The sequence below is a fragment of the Drosophila mojavensis genome, unplaced genomic scaffold, assembly GCF_018153725.1.
Source record: "Drosophila mojavensis isolate 15081-1352.22 unplaced genomic scaffold, ASM1815372v1 contig_36, whole genome shotgun sequence".
NCBI lineage: Eukaryota > Metazoa > Arthropoda > Insecta > Diptera > Drosophilidae > Drosophila > Drosophila mojavensis.
The window spans coordinates 23,320,042-23,346,603 of NW_025318858.1; the positions used below are offsets into that span (position 1 = coordinate 23,320,042).

At 41.3% G+C, this 26,562-nt stretch overlaps 1 protein-coding gene across 5 annotated transcripts; it reads left to right on the forward strand.

Moving 5' to 3' along the window:
* Positions 1 to 42: 42 nt before the first annotated feature.
* LOC6577613 (serine/threonine-protein phosphatase 6 regulatory ankyrin repeat subunit A) lies at positions 43 to 23,998 on the forward strand. Of its 5 annotated transcripts, none has more exons than XM_002003528.4 (17): positions 43 to 1,204; positions 3,000 to 3,101; positions 7,813 to 7,914; positions 9,713 to 9,829; positions 11,631 to 11,723; positions 13,072 to 13,285; positions 13,362 to 13,657; positions 13,893 to 14,195; positions 14,264 to 15,691; positions 15,821 to 16,357; positions 16,424 to 16,630; positions 16,704 to 17,397; positions 17,835 to 17,921; positions 19,561 to 19,772; positions 21,960 to 22,088; positions 22,574 to 22,682; positions 23,033 to 23,998. In XM_002003528.4, the coding sequence occupies exons 1-17, from the start codon at positions 818 to 820 to the stop codon at positions 23,299 to 23,301; spliced, it is 5,286 nt and encodes a 1,761-aa protein (XP_002003564.1). In that variant the 5' UTR covers positions 43 to 817; the 3' UTR covers positions 23,302 to 23,998. The 5 variants fall into 5 exon arrangements, with proteins under 5 accessions (XP_002003564.1, XP_032584835.1, XP_043864668.1 ...); XM_032728944.2 differs by lacking the exon at positions 19,561 to 19,772 and adding an exon at positions 20,292 to 20,521; XM_044008733.1 differs by lacking the exons at positions 17,835 to 17,921; positions 19,561 to 19,772 and adding an exon at positions 20,292 to 20,521 and having other exon boundaries at positions 22,574 to 22,712.
* Positions 23,999 to 26,562: the final 2,564 nt, after the last annotated feature.

The following is a 26,562-nucleotide window of genomic DNA, read 5'->3' on the forward strand; positions in this document are numbered from 1 at the left end:
ACAGAGATTTTCGCGCCAAAAACGGTGTCGGGCACTCGGGGAATCAACAATTGTAAACAAACGCCTGCGCCGCAGAGCAGCCCACAGACGGCTGCAGTGAGCGGCTTCGTCATGTTGCCAAGGTGCGCAACAATGGGGCTTGCCACGTCAAGTGGCAAAAGGAATTTCGACTGGCAAATCAGAAACTCGCAGAAGCTCGTGGCAGACGGTTGTTACCACATTTTGCACTCGCAGTCAAAACACACTTGGCCAACAAAGACGGCCAACGGCAACGGCGACGGCAACGGCGACGGCGCTAAAGTGAGACGCACACGCAACCAGAAAAGGAGCCATAAAAATAAGGCTAAACATATAAAATTGTGTAGTAAAAGTGAAGAAAGCGAAGAAAGCAGCCGAAAAAGAAACCCAAAGCAATAATAATAGTAAAGCGGATGTGTTGTTGTTGTTGTTGTTGCTGTAAGGAAACATACGAAAAGTGGGCGCCGTGCAAAAGCAACCAGAGCCGTGTCTGAGTGTCTGTGTGTGTGTGTGTGTGTGTGTGTGTGCTTGTGTGTTGCCAATGAAAATGCAAATTGTTGGCAACAAATATTGGTAAAACAACAAATAATACAATTGTGCAATGCCAGCGCAGGCCACAAGCTATGCAACGTACACGCTAGAGCGAGACAGCGAACAGCATAAACAATTCCTGCAGTAAGCAACAATAAGCTGCAGTCTCGCCTCCTTTGTGCCTGGTTGTGTAATGGCCAGTGGTCGAGAGGCAGAGCTTTAAGCGTTTAAGCGTTGAGCGTTGAGCGTCTGAGCCAAGCCAAGTGGAATGTCGCAGCCTCGAGGCGGACGGGGCGCGCGTGGCGGCGGCGGCGCTGGTGGCGCCGGCGTTGGCCGCAAGACGCCCTCCTCGTTGACGGGGCCGCCCGACGATTCGGCCAATACCAGCGAACGTGCAACGCCCGCCAGCAAGGCCGACTCGGATCCCAAGGATGACAGCTCCAGCAATGGCGACAAAAAGGATTTGGATATGTTCCCGGCGCCCAAGCCGCCCAGTGCGGGTGCCTCGATACGGGACACGGCCAACAAGGTGCTGGCGCTGGCCATGAAGAGCGAGTGGACGCCCATCGAAGCGGAGCTCAAGAAACTGGAGAAATATGTGGCCAATGCGGGCGAAGATGGCAATCACATACCGCTGGCCGGAGTGCACGATATGGTAAGACAGCAAAAGAGTGAGAGAGAGAGAGAGAGAGAGCAAGAGAGGGAGTGAGTGAGAGACTTAGTGAGTGGGTACAGGACTTTGTAAAATCAATTTTGGAGCCCATCGAAAGTCGACGTCGCCCTTATCAACGTCCCCAACTGCGGCTCGACGGCGGGATTTCAGTTGTTGTTGGTTGTTTACTAGCCAAAATAACGACACAGTAGCTAAATGTAAATAAGTGTGTGTGTGTTTGTGTGTGTTGCTGTGTGTTATTTGATAGCGCGGCCCAAATGTTTGGCTGCCAAGGCGATGGCGGGCTCGCAGGCTACGTCCTGCCACAAGTTGCGCTGACTACCCCGAATAAACTCATAAAGCATCGAAATTGAAGCGCTTCGATTTCAATTTACCATAAAAATATCAAACGCAAAAGTCGTTGACATAAAATTAACGTTGCAAGTCTTAAGGCCGACAGCACCCCAAACGACCCAACAAAACTGACAATAAAATGCAAGCAGCAGGCAGGGCCACAGAATAGAATATAATAGAAGTCTGAATGCAAATGCCCGATTGGAATGTAGACTGAAATAATGGGAAGCAACAACAACGAGTCGAGTCTGAGCTGAGCTGAGCGGGGGTAAAGCAAAAGGGTTGCCTCCCATGTAAATTATTTCACTGTGCGAAAGGCATCATTAACATATATATAGAGAGAAGTTTAGCTAGACAACAGCCAATGACACCCTGTAGATAATAATTGTATATAGAGGTATGCACAGCCAGCAGGCCAATTTTGTTATAGATCAAACTATTCAAAGAACCCATTGCAGTTAGGCTAACAGCTCAGTAAACTCACTTCAATAACATAAATTTTTTCTTACTGATTAATAAATACACAAAAAGAAATAAATCAAGGCTAATAAAGGGTATATTCTAGTCGCACAGCCCTTACTTATTTTTTGTTCCAATTTCGTTTATTTGGCAACTATTTTTGGTGTATTTTTGGCTGCCAGACAGGATTAGGAAATAGTTATTATTATTATTTTGGACTTGATTTTGTTTTAATTATGAAAATTACGCAAAAAACAAAAGCAAAAACCAAATGAGGTGAAAATTAGGTCTTATCAGCGATGAGAGTGTAACAAGCAAAAGCTGAGAGTGAGTACATACATATACTATATAAGTATGTATTCTTTATAATTATGATGACATTGCGGATTATACTAAAAGTTTCAGTGTTCAGCAAACATGATAAGAGATTTGAACGTGGCAACATGAATCATGGAAATATTCTTGTATAAATTCGTTTATAGTATATAAATAATATGGCCATAAATTCTCAAATTTTATTTATGTGGGTTCCATATACATTTCCTTGAGAGTAGAGTAGAAAGTGTAAAAATAACCAATTAAATAAAAAATGACAAAAAATAAAAAAATAAAATAAAAAGAAATAAACAAAAAGAAACTAGGAAATATTTAAAGAGATAATAATATGTGATACTATTTAATTTGGTAAATTTAAATTAATTTAAAATATTTAACTATTCAATTTGAATTTCAGTTTTGCTTTATTGACATATTATTATGATTTAATTAAATTAATATATTTGTCTATGCAGCTGACTTTATTATATTTTAGGAGTAACTTGAGAAATGTTTAATTTTTGAGTAGTAAAAGAAAATTGACGAAAATAATATATATTAAAAACATTAAAATTTGCCTTTACAATTTGATTCCTAATATGCATTTGCACACCCAACTGTAAAGATTTCATTTCAATAATATATTTCCTACATTTTTTTGTGGTTTCAGAATACCGGCATGACTCCATTGATGTATGCCACAAAGGATAACAGGACGGCGATAATGGATCGCATGATTGAACTGGGCGCCGATGTGGGAGCACGGAATAACGTGAGTATCAAGTGTTGACTGCTTGAGCTTAAATTACCAAGATATGGCCATTCAGAAGCAAGAAGCAAAACAAGCCGATTCTGGAATTGTGTCAAATCGATAAAAACCGCATAATTAAATCTCATGCGGGGGCGTAACTGCCAGAGGGGTTGCCCATGAGCCGAGGTGAACGCACAGAGGCGCACCAGGGGCTGCGGTCCACGCACCTCCCGCTCACGCACTGCCGGCCAGAGCGCCGGCGGGCCGCTCAACTGCCACTTAAGCACATAAGCGTCGCTGTGGGTCAACCGAACTGAGCTTGGCCAACAATTGTTTCTAGCTCTGGCGACACGCACAGGCGCCGAGGAATACGGTCTCACGTGGGGCATCAGCGCAGCGGGAGGAGGGGCCATGGCGACGATTCATACTCTCTGATTTCTAATTCACTGACTTTATGCTGCATACTTTGAGGCGCCGCCACAAAAACTGCGAATCTATTTTCAGCTTGAAATGATTGAGTGGAAAATTGACTATGACTATGATATGATACAGAATTATGATACAAATCTGTAAGAAATAGAGTATTTATAATACCTATAAATTATCCAGGCAGTCTGAGTGCCCTATTGCTATTATATATTAAAATATTTATTTACAATTTATCAAGAAATAGTTTAAAATTGTCATGAGAGTAAAATGAAGATATAGAGAAGTTTCCAGCTTAATATAATATAATAATACTAAAACATTCCCAATTCATAACATTTCTTATTAAACTTTATAATTTACTTCAGTGGTGTAAAACGCCCGGAATGAGTATTATAACAACATATAGTAGTACCTTCTCCCATCTCTTATCTCCAGGAAAAAACCCAAATGGAGCTCTATATCAAAATATGAAGTGAGCAATTTCAGTTTATTTAGCATTTGTACCACTTAACTGGCCAATTGGGCATTGGACATTGGGCTTTTGGCATTATGTTTGCATGCCGCAATTACTTTGGCCAATTGTTCATGGGGCACACACGTACCAGATTTTCGCCGCAGAGCCGATGAAAATCCTTGACCTAATTACAAAATAATTGTTGGCAAACCAAAGTCGCCGAATTAAATTACCAAAACAAACATAGAAAACTCGGATTTGGCTGCAGACTCACATAAAAAACCCACTTTTAAGAAGAAATTTCCCAGCTCGGCTTGTTAGGCTGGTGTGAAATGTTAAAGGTTAATTGCAGTTCTCTGAATAATAATAATACAACTGTGACCGAAAATGTACTAATAATATACACGAGTATATTATAGTTTCTAATATATGCAAATTTCTGTTTGCATATGTAAAATTTTATTGGACTTGCGAGCTAGAAATGAAATCTTGAGGCTTAGTCGACTCCTTTTTTCTTTTAGTATAAAATCAAGTTTTATTTATTCTGAAATTCCTTTCGGAGTTTGTAGTTAAGTTTAAAACAGAAAACGGCAACTCCATAGTCACTTTTTATATGAGTCGCCAGAGCCAATATGGTATTACCGGTATATGAAGGATTAGCGGCTTGCAGATCTTTAAGCTTAGCACCTAGACACTTGGCCAAGCTAGTTTACACACAGAGTACTTGAGCTCCTAGTCTCATTTTATCTAACTTATGACATAGATACCTCTCTTTAGGCCATTTCAAAATCTAGACTTCGTATATGTATATAGTATAAAACTCGGCGCATACCCCGCTCATTCCTAAGAAACCGAAACTAGTGTGACTTTTGCTTGTCGCCCACGTAATAACGATGTTATCTCAGAGTTGCCTCAACCAGATCTCAGTAGCTTATGACTAGTTAAATGTCAGGCCAGTCGTAATTCAAATTAAATTTACCTACCACACATATAAGATGCGTCATCTTTCGCTTTAACAAACAGAAATCTTGATGAACTCATGCAACGGGGCAGCTGGTCAAAATGTCAAAGAGTGGGGCTACTTTTAATTAGAGCTGCTATTTTGCTAATGAATTAAAAAGGGAATGCAAAAACTTAATATGAAAAGAAAAGCAAAAAAGCACAATTCACTTCACGTGTGATGAAGCGTGTTTTGCATTATGTCATTTAATGGCTTATCTAAAAGTCGGACAACTCTAAAGTAATTCGCAGTCAACACGACACCTGCTCCACACACGTGTGTGAAGAGAGGCCAGTGAAGAGAGGTGAAGTGAAATGATGTAACGAGTGGAGCTAATTAATATTTTGAGGCTGTCAAATGAGGGTGTTTAGCAGGAGGCGGAGGGGGCGAGTGGCGGAGAAGAGAGCAGAGCACTCGGACTCGCTTTGTCATGGCTGCAGCTAAATGGAGTCGAGGCTTGAGGCAGGAGGCGTACCCAACTTTATTTGTTGCAACTTAAAAGCCAATTAATCAAGCCGCCAGACTTTTTGAATACGCCCCGTTGGCAGCTGCCCCCTGATGCCACGCCTCCCAGTTCCATAGCAGTCAGCTTTTCGGCGCTGACCTTTTAGCCAAGACAAATGGCCAAAAAAGCAATGAATTGAAATAAAGGAGCGTTGAGGCTATTCATGGCATCACACACACTCACACACACACTCATACATACACATCTATTTATGAAATTTTAATTAAAACCGACTTGGGGGCATTTTGGTATTTATTTGCTTGTAGCATTTCGGGGTATTTAAGCCACATGCGCGATGACAGCGTGCAATTTTTACATTAAGCCATTAACTGGGCTCAGACTCAATTTGTCAAATGTTGTGCGTGAGCACACGCACATCTCTCTGTGTGTGTGAGTGTGAGTGTGGCACTCGTATTAAGTCAAAATTAATTAATTTAATTAAATGCTTGCAGAGTCACCAAAAAAAATAGTGGGCAAAGCCAACTGAGCTGACATCAGCCAGCAATATAATTTAGTATTTTTTCATTTTATAATTTCATTCTTTTAAGTGTCTTCTCTGCCAGTGTGTGCGAGTGTGTGTGCAAGTGTGTGTAAATGACTTCATATTGGGCTTAAGACATTGTAGCATACTTTGTTGCTCGCCGCAAGGTTTACAAACAAACCGAAACTGGGTCGTCTTACAGGCAAACTGCTCTTCCACCCCTCTTGCTCAACTCGCGCTCCAAGAGCTTCCCAAAGCAAGCCGCAAAAATGTGCTGGAAAATTTGCGCTTCCGTTTTTGTTGTATTTCCGGTTTTTGCTTTCGTTCCGCCACGGCACAAAAAAACAATAACAACACACACACACACTCACACATACACCCCTGCACACTTGACTCGACTTATTTGGAGTTAAAAAACTATGCAAAACAGGCGCGTGAAATATTATCTGTCTGACGTTAACTTTTGCAGGCCACTGTTTGGACACTTGCCCGACTTTACGAGCTACGGAGCCCCACAAGCCCCACTAGCCTGGCTAAAACTGGGCTGTACCCAATGTCTTTCAACCGGGACATGTGTCAAAGACTTCGACTTGCGGTTTTTCGCCTATGTCCGACCAGCGTTCTATGTAAATTAGCAAAGGCAACGAACGGCAATAGGTGCTAAAGCTGAGACATGACATGAATTACGTATACGCCTGGCAGATAAGAGAATGCCAAAAGAGAGCTACGGGTTTGACTTCTCTTTGAATTCTGAGAAAAAGATCTTTTGAAATATTTTAAAAAGTAAATATGTAAAATATTATTTCTTCTCTTTTACAAGTTTCAATAAGAATTCAATTATGACGCCCTCTCTGCAGTTCCATTCACTTAACAGAAATTTTCCATATTTCATATCAAATTTTTGAGCATATAAATATTTTCTGCCCTTTGATAAATTTGAATGTGAGCTTAGCTTAGATATTTATACACTCTTAATTTGCATATATTGAATATTAAATCAAGCTGGTGCTAAAGAAAACAAATTCAGCTTAAGTATACAATTATATAACTGCTCCACATTGCGCACCCCATGACAGCGCATTAAAGCCACTAATGCATATAGCAGGGAGCCTATAAAAAGCTCGACTCACTTCCGTTTACTGGGCGCAAAGCAACAAAAATAAAAGCATAAGTAAAAGAAATGTCCACGGGTCAAGTTATAAATTAAGTAAATCCACCGTTGGGCCATGCGGCGTATGTGTAACATATTGCGTTATGGCTTATTACATAAGACGCTATATGGTAATGTAACTACCTGTGCTCCAACTCCGTTCCGAGCCTGGGTCACTGGGAACGTGTCGCCAAATGGCTGAGGCAATCACAATTTGGGCTACGTCGTTATCTTTAAACAATTTGCATTGCTGGGTCATGAGGTAAGTCGGAATTTGGGTTCTGGCTCTGGCTCTGGCTCTGATGCAGTTGTTGCATGTGTGGCACATACCTAACGACCATTAAGAAATGGCCAAAAGCGAAAGTCCACATGCAAAGATTGTGTTGCAAGGTGAACCGACAACAACAACAGCAACTAGAACAAGAGCCACAAAAACAAAAGCCAAGCCAATCAGCCGCACCTCTTGGCCAGGCCATGAAAAGCGCCAGAAGTGCATGGGCGGGGATCGGCTGCAGGGGGCAGCTAACAGATTAGGGGTAGGTTTTGGGAATCGACTGACTTTGACCCATTCAAGCAGCTGCTGCTGCTGGCCCGAGCTACTTTACACACTCGAATGATTTTTAGCAATTGATTTAAGGTCCCACCCACCCACTATTGCCTGCTCCTTCGCATGCCCCTCTCTCATCATCTCTGCTTTTTCATTTGTCTTACAGGATAATTACAACGTGCTCCACATTGCGGCGATGTATTCGCGTGAGGATGTCGTCAAGCTGTTGCTGAACAAACGAGGCGTAGATCCCTTCTCCACAGGGGGCGTAAGTATACCCAAATGAATCTATATCTATATCTATATCTATATCTATATCTATATCTATATCTATATCTATATCTATATCTATATCTATATCTATATCTATATCTATATCTATATCTATATCTATATCTATATCTATATCTATATCTATATCTATATCTATATCTATATCTATATCTATATCTATATCTATATCTATATCTATATCTATATCTATATCTATATCTATATCTATATCTATATCTATATCTATATCTATATCTATATCTATATCTATATCTATATCTATATCTATATCTATATCTATATCTATATCTATATCTATATCTATATCTATATCTATATCTATATCTATATCTATATCTATATCTATATCTATATCTATATCTATATCTATATCTATATCTATATCTATATCTATATCTATATCTATATCTATATCTATATCTATATCTATATCTATATCTATATCTATATCTATATCTATATCTATATCTATATCCAGCTATAATATATAATTTATTTTATATATTACTAAGAGCTCTATTAAGTTCTTTTTCTTTTCCTTTTTTCTACCATTTTAAAATCCATTAAACGCATATTTTTTCAATGTGCAAAGGTCAGCGCCTAAGATGTTGCCGCATGTTGCATGTGACTTTGGCACATTAGGGGCTAAGGGGCCAATTAGTGGCGACAAGGTTAAGACTTTGGCTAATGTCGAGCCGCAGGGACCCTAATTTAAAAGCCAGCTAACAGCCAACCGCCAATAGTCGAGAGCCAGGGCCAGTCGCTCTTAGGTAAACAAACTGCGGTTACCAAGCACCATCTAATTTCTATGCTAAGTTAAGCCCGGTCTAAGGGGCGTCTACCTTCTTGATGGGAGTATGTGCAACGTGAATAGATTTGTGAATAGAGTGCATAGTTATAGATATAATAAATATATATTTAAACACCAGAGTTAAGGGCAATGTTCGAGTCGATTCTCATATTTATTAAATTCTGTAACTTCTAGAGTCACAGGATCTCTGCAGGGTATTTGCTAGTCAGCCATTCCAAAGTTTAGCATATTTTTCAACATTTTAATTTCGTTTTTTGCCGCAATGAGTGAATGATGGGGCGTGGCAAGGCGCCTTATAGCCCAAATTACTGATGTTTATCAGTAGAGCACTTAGAAAGAGAGGCAAGGCACTAAGCAGAGGGAGATAACTATAGCGCACACATACTCCTGCACTCTCTCTCCCACACACACACACATGCAAAGCAGATGTTAACTTTTGTTTTAGCAACAGCCAACTTCTGCCTGAAGTGGGTGCCACTCGTGTGCGTGGCTAATGCCAACTCCAACACTTGCCCCCCGCCCAGGTCTCCATTGTGTTGGAGCTGTCAGTGTCAGAGGAGAGCAGGAAGTTTATAAAGCGCTGTGGCTGTCAATCTGTGATATGAGACGGTGCTAACAAAAAAGAGAAATGAATAGAAAAATACAGTCAAGTGACACGAAATGGGCTTATAAACCAAAAACCTGAGCGCTCCTCCATTCAGTTGCAATTGGGATTTTGAAGTGAATAGTTTTTTTCGGTTTTTTTGGGATACTCTCGGGGGCGTTGGCATAAAATATCTATTGCCTACTTCTAGGCGACACATAAAACAGATCATTAAGTGTTGTTGCCCAGGTGCGTGCCAGTTATACAGAGTGGAGTGTGGTGTGCACGGTCGATGTTTCGTCACATTTCCACTTCTATTCGGATATTTATTGCGCCCATAAGATTATTAACTACTCTTCCATTAATTTCTCTTTGCAGTCGCGTTCACAAACTGCGGTGCATTTGGTGTCCAGTCGTCAAACGGGCACGGCCACAAATATCCTCCGAGCTCTTCTAGCAGCCGCTGGCAAGGATATACGCGTTAAAGCCGACGGCGTAAGTATATATACAAGTCTCTCTGTGTGTGTGTGTGTGTTTGCCAAGAGCCACAAGTGTTGTGTGCAGAGCTTCTAACTGGCCAAGTTATGCGCTGCTGGCAGTCGACATTAAGTGAAGTACACTCAAAGCCAGGCAGGTGCCAGGCGGTGCCAACGTAAACAAAAGTTTAAGAAAAAACAAAGAGAATTGAAACAGAAGCAAATGGAAAATAACAACAACCATATCTAAAGCAAACGAAATTGCGAAAAATCAATATACAAAATATGCCCAAAGCAATGCAAATGCAGTGCGGAGCGAAAACACACTATGAATCAAAGTGAAGTACTGAGGAACGAAAAAGATCAAAGTAAAGAACCCCAAAGGCATAATCACAGCACTTTAAATACCCTGTAGATTATGGAAATATTACAGTCAGGGTATATTGACGTTTTATATATTTCTGTATTACATACAGTATATGAACTATGTAGTAGAGCTCGATATAGTATGAGCTCTCTGGTATTAAAAATTGAGAGCTTCTCTGTTTCCTTGTCTAGGCTGCCCGATTACTCACCTAAGAATCACATTTAATGATTAACATAACATAGAAATATATAGTATCTAGTCTCAAAGAATTTCAAATATTATCATTCGCCTTTCAGTTGACAACAAAAGTTACTTAAGTAACTCCCCCAAAGCTAAAATGTGACTAGAGAATAATAATAGAACGCATATGTCAATGCTTTAGTCCTCTAGGGCATCCCCAACTCCTGCTACACCCTCACTTGTTCAACGATTAACTTGCATTGAACTGTCTTAAGAGCCGACAAACCAGGTGAGGCCAGGTGAGGCCAGGTGAGCCCGCCGAGCATCAGCTCAAATGCGGAACTATTTGTCGCATCACGTGCATGAGTGCAAATTCAGTCCGATATTTGGGCAACGCACGCGACGCGACTAGTGCATAAATTTACCTAGGGCCTCTTCTCTCTTCCATTGTATCGCCGAGTCGCGTCGATTGATGGTCTAGACAAAAGACTTTTGCGATTCGGCAACTTGATTTAAATCAATTAGAGTCGGGGCCAGGTCGGCATCTACAGTCGCTCGCCCACAGTTAATAACGCTGTCAGACGAAATTAGCTGGATAAACTATTTAGGTAGGCTGATAGCTTCTTACCACCTCCCAGCTTTCCATTTCCCATTTCGATACCTCCACAAATAGTTGAATAGTTTTTCAGCTCGACTAGCAATGACATCGGCACGCACATTTGCCGCGTCTTTGCGGGGCTGCGCTTCCTACATAGCAGATATCTGTGTATACATGTATATAGCAGAGAGACAGAGAGAGAGAGAGAGAGAGAGAGGGAGAGGGAGAGAGAGAGAGGCTCTATACTTCATCGATGAGGGCGCTCAACTCGTTGCCAACAACAAACACACAAGGGGAGGGGTGGGCGGTTGCAGCTCCGAAAACAACTGAAAAAGGGGGTCACAAGTTGCTCTACTACAACTTGATTTACTTGCCAGCTGAGCAGGTGAGCAGAGACGGTTCGGGTCGAGTCTAAGGGCTGAGGGAGGGAGTGAGTAGGAAGTGTTAAGCGGGACTCTCTCATGCGCCTTTGCCAGTTCAAAGTTCGCGCGAAAAGTTGCGAACTTGGCTAAAAATAGGCAAAAACATGCAGCCGTTAACACTTGAGGCATCAATTGGCTAATTGGTTATTTATGTTGTGTGTGTGTGTGTGTGTGTGTGTGTGTATGTGAGTGTGGGTGTAGCCCTAATTATGTTACCAATTTAAGCTATACGAGTATCTATCTATCTTTATAGCGTGGCAAAATCCCATTGCTGCTGGCTGTGGAGTCGGGCAACCAGTCCATGTGCAGAGAGCTTCTGGCCGCACAAACGGCAGAGCAACTAAAGGTGAGTAGAACGAATTATAATGGTAGGTATTTGTTATAGCTAAATATACAGCATAGATAAAAAGAAAAGGGGAATGATGGAGTAGGGAATTGCATATAGGAAAAGTACAAATATTTTATATGTGTATAAACAGTATCAATAGAAAGAGTAGCAGCAGAGATAGAAAAGACAGAGCAGCTGGAACTCATGCGAATGGAATGGGGACCATAAAATATAAATACATATTAAATAGAACAAAAATAAATATCAGCAGATATAAATGGGTAGGGTATAAGGAAAAAATGTGTACATAATATATTAATTCACAAAAATAGAAGTAGAAAATTGAAGGACGAAATGCTAACGCACTGCGTGAGTGGAGCATTTTGTGAATACGTAAGTAGAAAACGGAAACAAATTTAGTTGGCATTGAAAGCAAATCAAGGAGCTCCTTCACTAAGACATTAAAAGAGAGAAATAGGTCTACATTGAAAGGCTACACTTGAGTCAATCGAATGCTTTAATCAAATTTAAACTTATGGTATACTTCATTTAACTTTGCCAAGCTAACAAATCATTTCAACTTTTGATAATATTATCATTCATGACATTGTATGCACATTAAGTGCCTAACCCACATTTCAAATTTTAGACACATGCAATATGCATAAATTCAAATTTTGCGATGCGTGAAAGAGATTTGCTAATCAACTAGCAAGACTTTTTTTTTAGATTGTATGCAAATACCCTCTGCAGGGTCACAAATCAAGAATATTATCAAACTGCAGAAATCAAACAAGTCTCAACTGTCAAAACTTGACCAAGTTATAAGTGAAATGCAAATGCCTAGGCGATATGGCAACGCTACGCACAAGTGAAGTGCGGCAACAGCGCACGCAATGCGAAAACAGGGAGGGGCAAAAAGGGAGAATGCAACAGTGCAAAATGTGACATTGGCGCAAAGTTTTTAGTGCTGTTTTCAATTTGCACGGCAGACACACACATACACAGAGCCTGATACAGGTGTAGAGTCAAGAGCAGTGCGTGTTGATGAAATTAACCAAAAAAGGGGTTAAAGTTAAAGTTCGAGTTAGTTGACTTTGGGCCAAAAGCGCTTGGCACGCAATCAGCCGGCTAACAAAGTGGGTCAGAAGTGTTGCGAAAACGCAGTTAAAACACATCGAACAGGCCAGCTAATAGTGTGTGTGTGTGTGCGAGTGTGTGTGTGTAGTCCAAGGAGTTAACCTTGTTACGGGCCTAACTCGATTTGCATATTCAAAAATAAACCAAAAGGCGATGGCAATCGCCGCTGCCCGATTCGGAGTTGCAATTTCTTGAGCCTGAAGTGGATTTTTCTTTTCGATTTTAGGCAACGACGGCCAATGGAGACACGGCCTTGCATTTGGCCGCCAGACGGCGGGACGTCGACATGGTCCGCATTCTGGTGGATTACGGCACCAATGTGGACACCCAGAACGGGGAGGGGCAGACGCCGCTGCACATTGCCGCCGCGGAGGGGGACGAGGCGTTACTCAAGTACTTTTACGGGGTGCGTGCATCCGCCTCCATTGCGGACAATCAAGGTGAGTCAACAGCACGTAAAAGCCAATTCGTCAATTATTTTTTAAACTTGTTTCCTCTTCCTCGCCCTTCACGCAGACCGCACACCCATGCATTTGGCCGCCGAGAATGGACACGCACACGTCATTGAGATCCTGGCGGACAAATTCAAGGCGAGCATCTTCGAGCGCACCAAGGATGGCAGCACACTGATGCACATCGCATCACTCAATGGCCATGCTGAGTGCGCCACGATGCTCTTCAAGAAGGGCGTCTATCTGCACATGCCCAACAAGGATGGCGCCCGCAGCATACACACGGCCGCTGCCTACGGTCACACTGGCATCATCAATACCCTCCTGCAGAAAGGCGAGAAAGTAGATGTTACAACCAACGTGAGTAGACAGACAGAGGACTACTCCTCCAAGTCAAAATCTAGTCTAGCACATACAGTGTATTTCTATCTTCCCTAAGTTGATTCTAGAGAATTACCCCATTCCTGAAGTCAAAGTCTAGCGCATTACCCCGTTTAATTCCTACTCTTCCGTATAAGTCTAGTGAATTACCCCATTTCCTTTCTCATTGATATCAAAGGAAACCCGCTTTAATATTCTCCTCTATCCCTTCCAGGACAACTATACGGCACTGCATATAGCCGTGGAGTCCGCCAAGCCAGCTGTTGTGGAAACCCTGCTCGGCTTTGGCGCCGATGTGCATGTGCGTGGGGGTAAGCTGCGGGAGACCCCGCTGCATATTGCTGCGCGAGTCAAGGACGGCGATCGTTGCGCTCTGATGCTGCTTAAGTCCGGAGCGAGTCCGAATCTAACGACCGATGACTGCTTGACGCCGGTCCATGTGGCCGCGCGCCATGGAAATCTGGCGACAATGATGCAGCTGCTGGAAGATGGAGGCGATCCGCTATACAAATCGAATGTGTGTAGAGCTAATGGCAGTAGATCCATTCACAACCACTCAATCACTGTTTTCCTTTCCCTTTCCAGACTGGGGAAACACCTTTGCATATGGCATGTCGGTCGTGTCATCCGGAAATCGTGCGTCACCTCATTGAGACAGTGAAGGAGAAACACGGCCCGGACAAGGCCACCACGTACATCAATTCTGTGAACGATGATGGCGCCACGGCGCTCCATTATACTTGCCAAATTACCAAGGAGGAGGTGAAAATACCCGAATCCGATAAGCAAATCGTGCGCATGCTGCTCGAGAACGGGGCCGATGTGACGCTGCAGACGAAGACCGCGCTGGAGACGGCCTTTCACTATTGCGCCGTCGCGGGCAACAATGATGTGCTGATGGAGATGATCTCGCACATGAATCCCACGGACATACAGAAGGCCATGAATCGGCAGTCGTCGATCGGCTGGACGCCGCTCCTGATTGCCTGCCATCGGGGGCACATGGAGCTGGTCAATAACCTTTTAGCGAATCATGCGAGGGTCGATGTCTTCGACACGGAGGGTCGATCGGCGCTCCATCTGGCCGCGGAACGGGGCTATCTGCACGTGTGCGATGCGCTGCTAACGAACAAGGCCTTCATCAACTCCAAGTCGCGCGTGGGACGCACCGCCCTGCATTTGGCGGCGATGAACGGATTTACGCATCTGGTGAAGTTCCTCATCAAGGATCACAATGCGGTGATTGACATATTGACGCTGCGCAAACAGACGCCGCTGCACTTGGCGGCGGCCAGCGGACAAATGGAGGTGTGCCAGCTGCTGCTGGAGCTGGGCGCCAACATCGATGCGACTGATGATCTGGGCCAGAAGCCCATTCATGTCGCCGCCCAGAACAACTACTCTGAAGTGGCCAAACTGTTCCTGCAGCAGCATCCCTCTCTGGTGAATGCCACCAGCAAGGATGGCAACACTTGTGCCCACATTGCTGCCATGCAGGGCTCCGTCAAGGTGATCGAGGAGCTCATGAAGTTCGATCGGTCCGGCGTGATATCAGCTAGAAATAAATTGACCGATGCCACGCCTCTACAACTGGCCGCCGAGGGCGGACACGCGGATGTGGTGAAAGCTTTGGTGCGCGCCGGCGCCTCCTGCACCGAGGAAAACAAGGCCGGCTTCACGGCCGTCCACTTGGCCGCCCAGAACGGGCATGGCCAAGTCCTGGACGTGCTGAAGAGCACCAACTCGCTGCGCATCAACAGCAAAAAACTGGGCCTAACGCCCCTGCACGTCGCCGCCTACTACGGCCAGGCGGACACTGTCCGAGAGCTGCTGACCAGCGTGCCGGCTACGGTCAAGTCGGAGACACCCACGGGCCAGAGCCTCTTCGGGGAACTGGGCACAGAGTCGGGCATGACGCCACTGCACCTGGCTGCCTTTTCGGGCAATGAGAATGTGGTGCGATTGCTGCTGAACTCGGCGGGCGTACAAGTGGATGCCGCTACCGTGGAGAACGTAAGCCTGAATGAACTTGATTGAAATAACATTATTCCTAGTCTAGACCAACAAGAGCTAACTCAATTGTTCTGCTATATCCCTTACTACCCCAGTCATTCCGTTTACTAATCCAACTATCTTCTTTAGGGCTACAATCCGCTCCATTTGGCTTGCTTCGGTGGACACATGTCAGTGGTTGGTTTGCTTCTGAGTCGGTCGGCGGAGCTCCTGCAATCCACGGATCGCAATGGACGCACTGGTCTGCATATCGCTGCCATGCACGGCCATTTCCAGATGGTGGAGATCCTGCTCGGCCAGGGCGCTGAGATAAATGCAACCGATCGCAACGGTTGGACGCCACTGCATTGTGCTGCCAAAGCCGGCCACTTGGATGTGGTGAAGCTGCTGTGCGAGGCGGGCGCCTCGCCCAAGTCCGAGACGAACTATGGCTGTGCGGCTATTTGGTTTGCCGCATCCGAGGGTCACAACGAGGTGTTGCGCTATCTGATGAACAAGGAACACGACACCTACGGTCTGATGGAGGACAAACGGTTTGTCTACAATCTGATGGTCGTGTCCAAGAACAACAACAACAAGCCAATACAAGAGTTTGTGCTGGTCTCACCAGCGCCCGTGGATACGGCAGCCAAACTATCCAACATTTACATAACACTCTCGACTAAGGTGCGTTGCAAGGGGTAACTATCCTAAGAGATCCCATCTAATCTCTTACATTTTGTGCCACTGCAGGAGAAGGAGCGCGCCAAGGATCTGGTGGCAGCTGGCAAACAGTGCGAGGCTATGGCCACGGAACTCCTAGCTTTGGCAGCCGGCTCGGATTCCGCGGGGAAGATCCTGCAGGCCACGGACAAGCGGAACATTGAGTTTCTCGACGTGCTGATCGAGAACGAGCAAAAGGAAGTCATTGCTCATACGGTGGTCCAGCGATATTTGCAAGTGTGTTCATCAATCTAATTCGAGTCCCTTGGGACAGATTAAATCTAGAACTGACTTCTGACTCCTGCTCTAGGAACTGTGGCACGGCTCATTGACATGGGCGTCGTGGAAGATAATGTTGCTGCTGGTTGCGTTTATCGTTTGCCCGCCTGTATGGATTGGCTTCACATTCCCGATGGGGCACAAGTTCAACAAGGTGCCGATCATCAAGTTCATGTCCTACCTCACCTCGCACATATACCTCATGACACACCTGAGCATTGTGGGCATAACGCCCATCTATCCGGTGCTGCGTCTGAGTCTGGTCCCCTACTGGTACGAAATAGGCTTGCTCATTTGGTTGAGCGGTTTACTTTTGTTCGAGTTGACGAATCCCTCGGACAAATCGGGATTGGGATCAATCAAGGTGCTCGTCCTGCTGCTGGGCATGGCCGGCGTGGGCGTACACGTTGTCGCCTTCCTGTTCGTCTCCAAGGAGTATTGGCCGACATTGGTCTATTGCCGCAATCAATGCTTCGCCTTGGCCTTTCTCTTGGCCTGCGTACAGATCCTGGACTTTCTATCCTTCCATCATTTATTCGGGCCGTGGGCCATTATTATTGGCGATCTGCTTAAGGATCTAGCGAGATTTCTCGCCGTGCTCGCTATCTTTGTGTTTGGCTTTTCCATGCATATCGTGGCGCTGAATCAATCATTTGCCAATTTTACGCCCGAGGATCTGCGCAGTTTCGAGAAGAAGAATCGAAATCGGGGCTACTTCAGTGACGGTAAGTCCAAACGTTGGCTTTTTGCTTATATTTCGAATTATTAAAAAAAAAAAAAAAAGAAAAGAAACTTTTTTCAGTTTATATTTTGAGTTTGGAATGTTTTCGCAACATCCTTTTTGGTTTTTCCTGAATTATTATTATTATTATTAAAGTTCAATGTGTCTTGATAAGTATCTGTACCTGCCTTTGAATGAAACTGTGTGCTCAATGTTCACCTATGAAATACAACTACAACCACAAAATACAACAACTATTTGCATGCTGTACAACAAACCAAACTGAACCAATCCTCTTTCATGTCGTCATGTGTTCTAAAAAATATACCCAACCACCCACCCCGCCCCGACCCCTTTGTGCTATATCGAAACCGCAGCCTAACTTCCCACAATCACAACTAATTAATGTCTTTCTCTGTTTGCCACGCTGTATAATGTCAGATGATATGCCCACTCCACGCCCTCCGCCCGTGGAGAGTTATGTCGATAGTCGCTTCAGCGAATTCCGACGCAAACACAAAGATGATCGTAAGTTCCCTTCAGTCTCTACTTGCATGGGCCCCTCATATCCACATATCCATACCATATGTGGGCTCTATCTGTCTCATATATAACTTATTATATACTCGTTCACTCAACTTATTCGCAGGTCGGCGGTCCTAGCATTATTTTGGGCCAGCCGTCCGCAGTTCCTCTTGCCTTCAATGTTGTGTGTAAAAGTTTTTTATTGTCATATTTATCTTATTTTCCAGTTGTAATGGAAAAAGCAATCGCTGCAAATTCCCACACATAATACTTATATACCCGATGTTAGCCTTGTTCTTGCTCTCTTTAAGTTCCTTTCGTTTTGAGGCATGTTTTCGTTCGTCATGGTCAACGGATTCCGTTCAACATATATATATGTATATATATAATATATTTATATATGTACCTTGTGCATTCTCGATGTTGTGGAGCAATCAATGTTTTATAGGTATCATCTGCTACATTATTATATTATCAACAATATTTTGTTTTGTCTATCTTGTGTAATTGTAAATGCTTCAGTTGCTTTATTTACAAATAGATTTTTAAAGCATGCATATTCTTTTTGATTCCTTTTTAATTTAAGTTAAGAAGTCTCATATTTTTTTGTAGTTTCAATAATTGTTTGGGAAAGCTTTTCCTTTAAATTGTTAATTTAAGTAAATATTAGGTGATATAAGGGATCTCTCTAAGCTTCATAAAGGTTGTCAATAAATTTAATAAATATTGTAACAATAATTTTTTGCGTTTAAGACATTTTATTAAAACTGTTAAAAAAAAAACAAAATTCAGAAGATTTATTAAAAAATTAATTTCTAATAAAAATAACTTAAGATTTACAATGAGAATTCAAGAGATGTGATTGATGATATTACAAATGATTCTCTTAGCCGTTGTAGAAGATATATGAGTTGCAGTTGGATCTATTTCAGAGTCATAGAATTAAATTTCAAGTTATAATTAAGTTTGTTTTTAAATTTCAACTTATTTTTACTGCTATATATATCTTTTTTTTTTTTTTTTAATTTTTATAATTTTTTTTTCAATGCATTTTCCACATTTGCGCAACGTGTACAATATAAATCAAAGTAAACAAAATAATTCAATATTGCATGTTGATGTTTTGCAAAAGTCGCCAAATTGAACACAAAATATATATACTCTATTTAAATCGATGTTGAATATTCAATCAAGATATTTTCTGGGCTTAAAGCTTGTGCTGCTGCCGCTTGGCAAACACGAAAAAAAAAACAACAACTTAAACCAAATTAATCGTGCACAAAACGGCGAAACGAATCATATGAAGAAAATCCCCACACGAAATATCGATACTTATCGATGCTGTCGTATGTGTGTTGAACCGATAATTAGTTACTCGAAACAATCGAATGCCTGACGTGTTGCTGTTGTTGTTTTGCTGCTTTTAGCCACAAATAAAAAAAATATGAAAATTCGTAAGAATTCTTGCACACACGCCTGTGCCAATATCAATGTCAATCTCAATCAATCAATCAATCAAACAATATGCAGCATACGCCCACAAATTCCGCCTCACAGTTAGCTCGTGTTGTGTACTATGTTAAAAGATCTATATAAGCATATGGAAAGAAAGACAAACCAAAAATTCTTTGGACGTTGTTAGGACCCATGACACCATTTCTGGCTTTCGAGCGTCTGTTCTTCGCTGTGTTCGGACAAACGACCACCGTGGACATCAATCCCATGCGACATCTGCGTCCCGAGTGGACCGAGGTGCTGTTCAAATTTGTCTTTGGCATCTATTTGTTAGTGTCTGTGGTTGTACTCATTAACCTGCTAATTGCCATGATGTCGGATACTTATCAACGCATACAGGTTTGTATTGACAATCTTCACTAATCGCAAACACTCTCTCTTCCCCCTTTTTTTCTCTCTCTCTCTCTTCCCTCTTATCAATACTTATGATTTCAATTACAATATATATATTATATACGTATGTAAATTTGATATTATTTTCATTTAAATGCTGTGTGAACAACCCCGTTAACCGCAATTGGCGCTCGTTTCCTGTTGCTGTTGTTGGGGGTTGTTCGATGGGGCCAAATCGAATCGAAACACGATTTGGCCAATTGACCAACCACAATCTCCAATGGGCGTCCGTTATCTTTTTATTTTTCAAAACTAATGTCAACGCTGTGTGGTGTCCGTGGACATATCAAAATGGGGGTGGAATGTGATTCGGAAATTGATATTTAATGGGTTTGGTTTGGTATGGGCTGCGTTGGGGCTGTCGGGTTGGTATCTGTTAAATGTGAAACATGGAATGTGAAATAAAATCGGAATTCGGAATACGAATACGGAAATACGAATACGGAAATATACGACACGACACAGTGCGCATGCATCCGATTAACTCGTTCGAGTTACTGTTCTTCGCCGTGTTTGGCCAGACGACGACGGAGCAAACGCAAGTTGATAAAATCAAAAATTTAGCCACGCCCACTCAACCGTATTGGGTTGAGTATCTGTTCAAAATTGTCTTTGGCATATACATGTTGGTATCGGTGGTTGTACTCATTAACCTGCTGATTGCTATGATGTCAGACACCTATCAAAGAATTCAGGTAGTATTGCTAATGGCGCTTAATAACAAAAAAACAAACAAAAATCTCCTTTATTCTTTAATGCTATTTTCTTATGCTACTTAACATAATATTAAAAATATATTAATATAAAATTTAAGCTATGTATTTGATGATATTTAACTAATTTTCAAGTCTTTTTCAGCTACATCGAGAGCATTTAGTTTATAAAAATTACTATTATTATATTTAATTAGACACGTCTATGGTGGACAGAAATTAATATGGTGATGTATAGTGTGAAGCAAGAAGAAGTTTGATAGGTAAAAATCCATCAGCTATAAGATAGTAGCGTAGAGGGGGCAAGAGCTAAGGAAAATCTGAAATCAGTTCAGGAAAGAAACGATGTGAGAAATAAAGAGAGGAGCGAGAAACAAGCCCATAAGAAATAAACAGTTTTACATGCTTGAAAAGGGAAAAGTCAAATTCTTTAAATAGAAAAGAAGTTTAGAGAGTAAAAAAAAAGCGAATGGATAAAATCTAAACAAAACAAAGGATACTAAACCAAAACCCTTTAAAATCCCCAGTTATATCTATGCGATATACATACTACAAGCAACGGTCCCAGAAACTTACAGTACTTCACATCGTTACTCCTGCCTATACCAAAGCCAGTTTTTAGCAAATACAAATCTACATTTACAACATATTATGAGATAACAGTAAAACAAAATATATTCCTAAATATTTTTAGCATTAACTGTGGCAACTTTTGTAGATCCATCAACTGCCCAGACTTGCATCTTCCAGGTTTTTTCGAGATACAAAATTAATAGCTATCTGTGGGATACAATCTCCATTCGAAAGAACAAATTGTGTCGCACAGATAAAACACCCTGGCTTATAGATTAGATTACAATTAGAATGTGCTAAAAAAACCCAAGCAATAAAAATTTAGTCTGTGTTTTATAGCTTTAGACTTAGTTAAGCGCCTAGCGAAAGTAGCTTCTTGTGACTAGTGTTGAGCAATACGCGCGGCCAGTGTTGGCAACTGCATGCTTTACAACCAATAACTGCTGCATGTTTCTGTGTCTATGTCTATGTCCATGTTTAAGTCTCTAAATATATGTATCTCCAAAATATACCAATAAATGCGTCAGATTTTGCGTACCAATTTCTCAAACAGTATCGATCAGATACCTGAATGGGGCGATATGAAGAGGTACTCTGCTGGTGGAAATTGATAAGCAAAATCAACGTCTACATTTGTATATTTTTTTTATTGAAATTTCTCAGTTGCAGCGCTTAAGATAAATATTAATGAATATGTATTAGAATTGAAATTGTGAATGCTTGAACAAAGTCATGAAACTCATTTGTGTTAAATCGTGTTCTTGTTCTATTTTATGTATTTATATTTGAATCATGTCTCATCAACATCATAATGATCATTCAATGCGAAAAACCTATGAAATACTAGGCACAATCCGACATCGAATGGAAATTTGGCCTATCCAAGCTTATACGCAATATGCATCGCACCACAACAGCGCCATCGCCGCTTAATTTAGTTACCACCTGGTTTATATGGATCGTCGAGAAGGTCAAGGTAAAATATCAAATGTTCGAGATAAGAAAAATGAAAACAACTAAACTAAACTACAAACTGATAAAAACGAACTCTATAAGACACTTAATCAGACCGTGTCCATCGATCAGAACTCGCGTAGTTGCTGACCTTTTCCGCAAAACCATTTAAAGCAATTTGGCAACAACTGCAAATTTTGGTTTACATATGAAACAAATGTGTCAACGACTGTGTGTCTACAAATGCTTTAAGTGTGTTGCCTGTAACAAGTGCACCCTGTATGTAGCTGCACCACCCTGTGTTAATCGTATTCCGCGCACTTGGTCACACTTTTATCAATATTGTTTTTCATTCTTTCGTTCCTTTGGCTCTGGCTGCTTTTAATGTTTAATCAATGTGTGTTGTTGTGTCTCTTGTCTCTGTATGTTCTGTTTGATTGTCATGTCCCGCGTCTCTTCCCCTCTCAAATGCGCCTTGACCCAATCAAACGCCCACTCACGCCACAGGCACGCATGAAGAAAAAGAAGCGTCCAAGTCTGGTACAGATGATGGGCATACGGCAGGCCAGTCCACGAACCAAAGCCGGCGCCAAGTGGCTATCGAAGATCAAGAAAGGTGAGCAATGTATGTATCGTTACCTTACGAGTGAGTGACCCCCTTTTCCCCCTTCGTGACATACAAAAGAGAGCGAACCTCTCTCTACGCTCAACGTTGGTAAAAGTGCAAGAGTTTTGTAGCAACAAGCGTTTGTCCGTCAACTCACTCGGTTTCTATCTATCTCTCTCTCTCTCTCTTTAAATATCTATAACTGTGTTTTATCTATCTCAACTTTACTCTTTCTACAATTGGCGCGCTCTAGCTCAAAATTTCTTTCTCAACTTCCAACTTTACTCTCCCTTTCTCTCTCTCTCTCTCTCTCCTTTTTTTGGAGAAACATAGATAACTTGTATTTATTTAATTCTCAGACTCCGTGGCCTTGTCCCAGGTGCATTTGTCCCCCTTGGGCTCACAGGCCAGCTTCTCGGCTGCCAATCAGAATCGCATCGAGAATGTCGCCGATTGGGAGGCGATTGCGAAAAAGTATCGCGCGCTCGTTGGCGACGAGGAGGGCGGCTCTCTGAAGGACTCGGACGCAGAGAGCGGTTCGCAGGAAGGCGGTGGCGGCGGCGGCGGTGCGCCCCAAGCGCCGGCACAGGTGGGCAAGGGCAAGGGCAAGGCAGTTGCCAAAAAGTAGAACTACATTTTGAATGCTTGGCTTATAAGTTTAGGCTCTTACACATTGGCTTACTAAACGGTTTTCGATTACAGGTCTAAGCATCATCCCACTCAGCTACTACTACTTCTACTACTACTACTACTACTACTACTACTACTACTACTACTTTCTACTCTATCCAAAACTTCTCTTCCTTACTTCCCTTCTTCAATTCTTCAACTCTCCCATCTCGACTGTCTTCTCGCCTCTTTCTAATCTAAGTGACTCTTAGGCTAAGCTGCACCAAAAAAAAAAAAAAAAAAAAAAAAACCCAAAATCCAAAAATTTCGAAATTAAGCTTCACGTATACAAAATGAATTTAGCTAGAATATTGAAATTGTTTTTGGTAATTTGTAAGCCTTTTTCATTTATATTTAGTTAAAGAACAAATAATTTTTTTATAAAATAACATTCCAAACAAACGAACAACAAAAACAAGTTTTCCATAATTTGAGCTAAGTAAGTTTTTTAGATCCGTTTTGGATTTGCGTCGAAGTCATCCAAATTTGCCTAACTTCATATTTTATACTTAAGCTAAAACTCCTTAAAAAAGAAGAAGAAGAAAAAGAAGAACCTGATTATATATCTAGCATTATTTATATTCGTAATTGGTAGTCTGTAAGTTTTTAACTTTAGCTTCACTTGACATTTTTATCATTAGGCTTTTCATAAAATGTGGCGTTGGTTTTTTTTTTTTTCATATATATTTTTTAACATATAAAAAAATGTGAAATTTATTCATATCTATTTTTATTCGAATTCTAAGTGTAAAATTTATATATGTATTTACTAAAGAAATAAACGCCTTAAATTTGTTATATGTAACTATGTGTAAATAAATAGTCATATTTTAAATAACAAAAATAACTTTGAAATGTTAACGCATTATTTTATTTTATTACTCTAATCTCATAATAAATTAAATTTTTAATACGACAAACAAGTTTTTTCTGGTATTTCTACCGGCAACTATAACTGAAATTTCGCTCAATGTAATTACTCGTTTTGTCTCTTTTGCGCAGTTTGTTAAGTGAGAGAGCGAATATATTTGTCTTACTCTACGTGGGTTGTGTTCTTTGCTTAGGTTTATGTCTTAGTTACATAGTTACTTTTATAGCCGCCAGAGAGCGCCTCGCTCGAAAATAGTGAAATGTATTTTTCGTACAGATTTCTGGTTTATATACTTGAGACAAAAACTAGGGGTAAAAAAAAAATAACAAAATCAAAAAATAAATTACAAATAATATCATATTTGCATTATCCCTGGCGAGAACTGGATTTTTTATCTGGCTGTTGCTCTGAGAATTATCAATTGATTGGAATTATCAATTGAGAATATTATAAAAAATTCTATGTACTCTATATACTCAGTTAAAATTAAATAATTATATTAGCTCTCTGACAGTTCAAAAACTCTAACGAGGCTTCTATTACAGTGTAATAGGTTTTTAATGAATTAAATTTAAATTAAACGAATGTCAAACTGCTTGTTTAACACACTTTGCGACTATTTGTATCATTTGAGATTTAATTTCTGCATATTTCATATTGAAATATTTGAAATATCTGGAAATCAACAACTAAGGCAATTATTTTCCCACAGGCAGACACACACGCGTGTCATGAGCTTAAATTGACCAAGGTGTTGAACTGAGCAAGTGAATTTTAATTTGGCTTTAACTGCAGCAGCAGCAACAACAACCACAACAACAACAACGGCAGCAGCAACAATTGCAGGTGTCACATTTTGGTTGCAAAGTGTTGAAAACAGCAACTGGTCGCAAACGGGTTGCATAGTTGTTGCTGCTGTTGTCGTTGTTGTTGCTGTATTTTATTATAGATAATTGGCTTTAGCTGCTGTCACTTGATTGCTGAATATGCTGACATTGTTGTTGCCGTTGCAGCAACGATATTTTTAGCCCGATAAGCCGGCAAACAAGTTGCCGCACATGTAAAACAGTTTTTGTGTGGCACCATCGCAGTCAGGTTTATGGCCAGCCGCCTGTCAAATTTGCTTACAATTAGGCAGTTAATAAATTTTCCCGCTGATTTGCAATGCGTTTCGTTTGCTGCAACCCGAAAAATACCAAATTGATTAATGCCACTTTCTCGCATCGGCTACCGAATAGCCATAGAGATAGTCGAAGATGGACAGCTGCATGTTAACTGAAAATAAATTCAAATGAAGGCAACAGACAACTGGCTCTCAGACCCTGTTCATCATTCATCAAAAAGCCAGACCAGACCAACAACAACAGCCAAGGTGAGTGCAGCAGCAGCAGCAGCAGCAGCAGCAGCAGCAGCAGCAACCAGCGCCAGGAAGCGCGCAACTGCAACAAATGCAACAACAGCAACAACTGCAACAACAACAGCAGCAAACAGCATCCACAACCGCCACAACATGTGTGTGGTGTTTGGCACAGCAGGTGACATTTTCAGACCAGGAAAAGGCATCAAATAAATGTAAACAAGAAAGAACAACTTTTAGTGAAACACCGAAGTTCTGATACCCTTTTAGCTGCACTGAAGAAGAAGAACTTTTGTGCGGGAGTTGCTTCTGATGAGAGCAAAAGAGTTTTTAGGTACTCAAAGTTAAATAGCTGTAGATGATATTATATCTTGAAATCATATAAAAGCGTTTTAATATTTATATTTTACTTATTTTTAAGAGCTATATGTGATGGAAAGTATTGATATCGTAATGGACAAGCAAAGCTGGAGTATTCTCAAGAGTCTTCAGGATCTCATTATATCAGCTTTTAGCCCAATTATTTCAATATACAGATCCAATTGTCATTCAAGTATTCCTTGATCAATGTTATATATAGAATTTATTCAATATAGTTATACAACAGCTTAATGAATTCATGTAAAGATTTATATCAAAAATATCACATTTATTTCACTACATATATATATCTGCTGTTACACATATCATGGCCCAATTGAAGTACCCTTCGAGACAGTGTAGATTTACACATGTGTATAAGCAACTGAACACACACCCAGATGAAACGAACACGACATGGAACAAGTTGTAGTTAGTTGTGGCTTTAATACAAAACACTTTTTCATATCGAAATTTGTGATATGTTTTGATTAATGGCAAGCGACACAAACACTTAATTTGACGCCAGGCGCCTTCGAAAATAAAAGAGAACAGAAAGAAATCAACAAACAAACAGCAGCTAAGCCCGAGCAAAACCTCAGAAAGCGAACCCAAACGTATAATGATCTACA

Bases quoted from the DNA above. Each gene is read 5' to 3' on its own strand.
- LOC6577613 (XM_032728944.2), top strand. From the start codon at position 818: ATGTCGCAGCCTCGAGGCGGACGGGGCGCGCGTGGCGGCGGCGGCGCT. The intron at 16,631-16,703 runs GTGTGTTCATCA...CTCCTGCTCTAG, and splicing joins TGGTCCAGCGATATTTGCAA to GAACTGTGGCACGGCTCATT. The intron at 17,922-20,291 runs GTAAGTTCCCTT...GACACGACACAG, and splicing joins ACGCAAACACAAAGATGATC to TGCGCATGCATCCGATTAAC.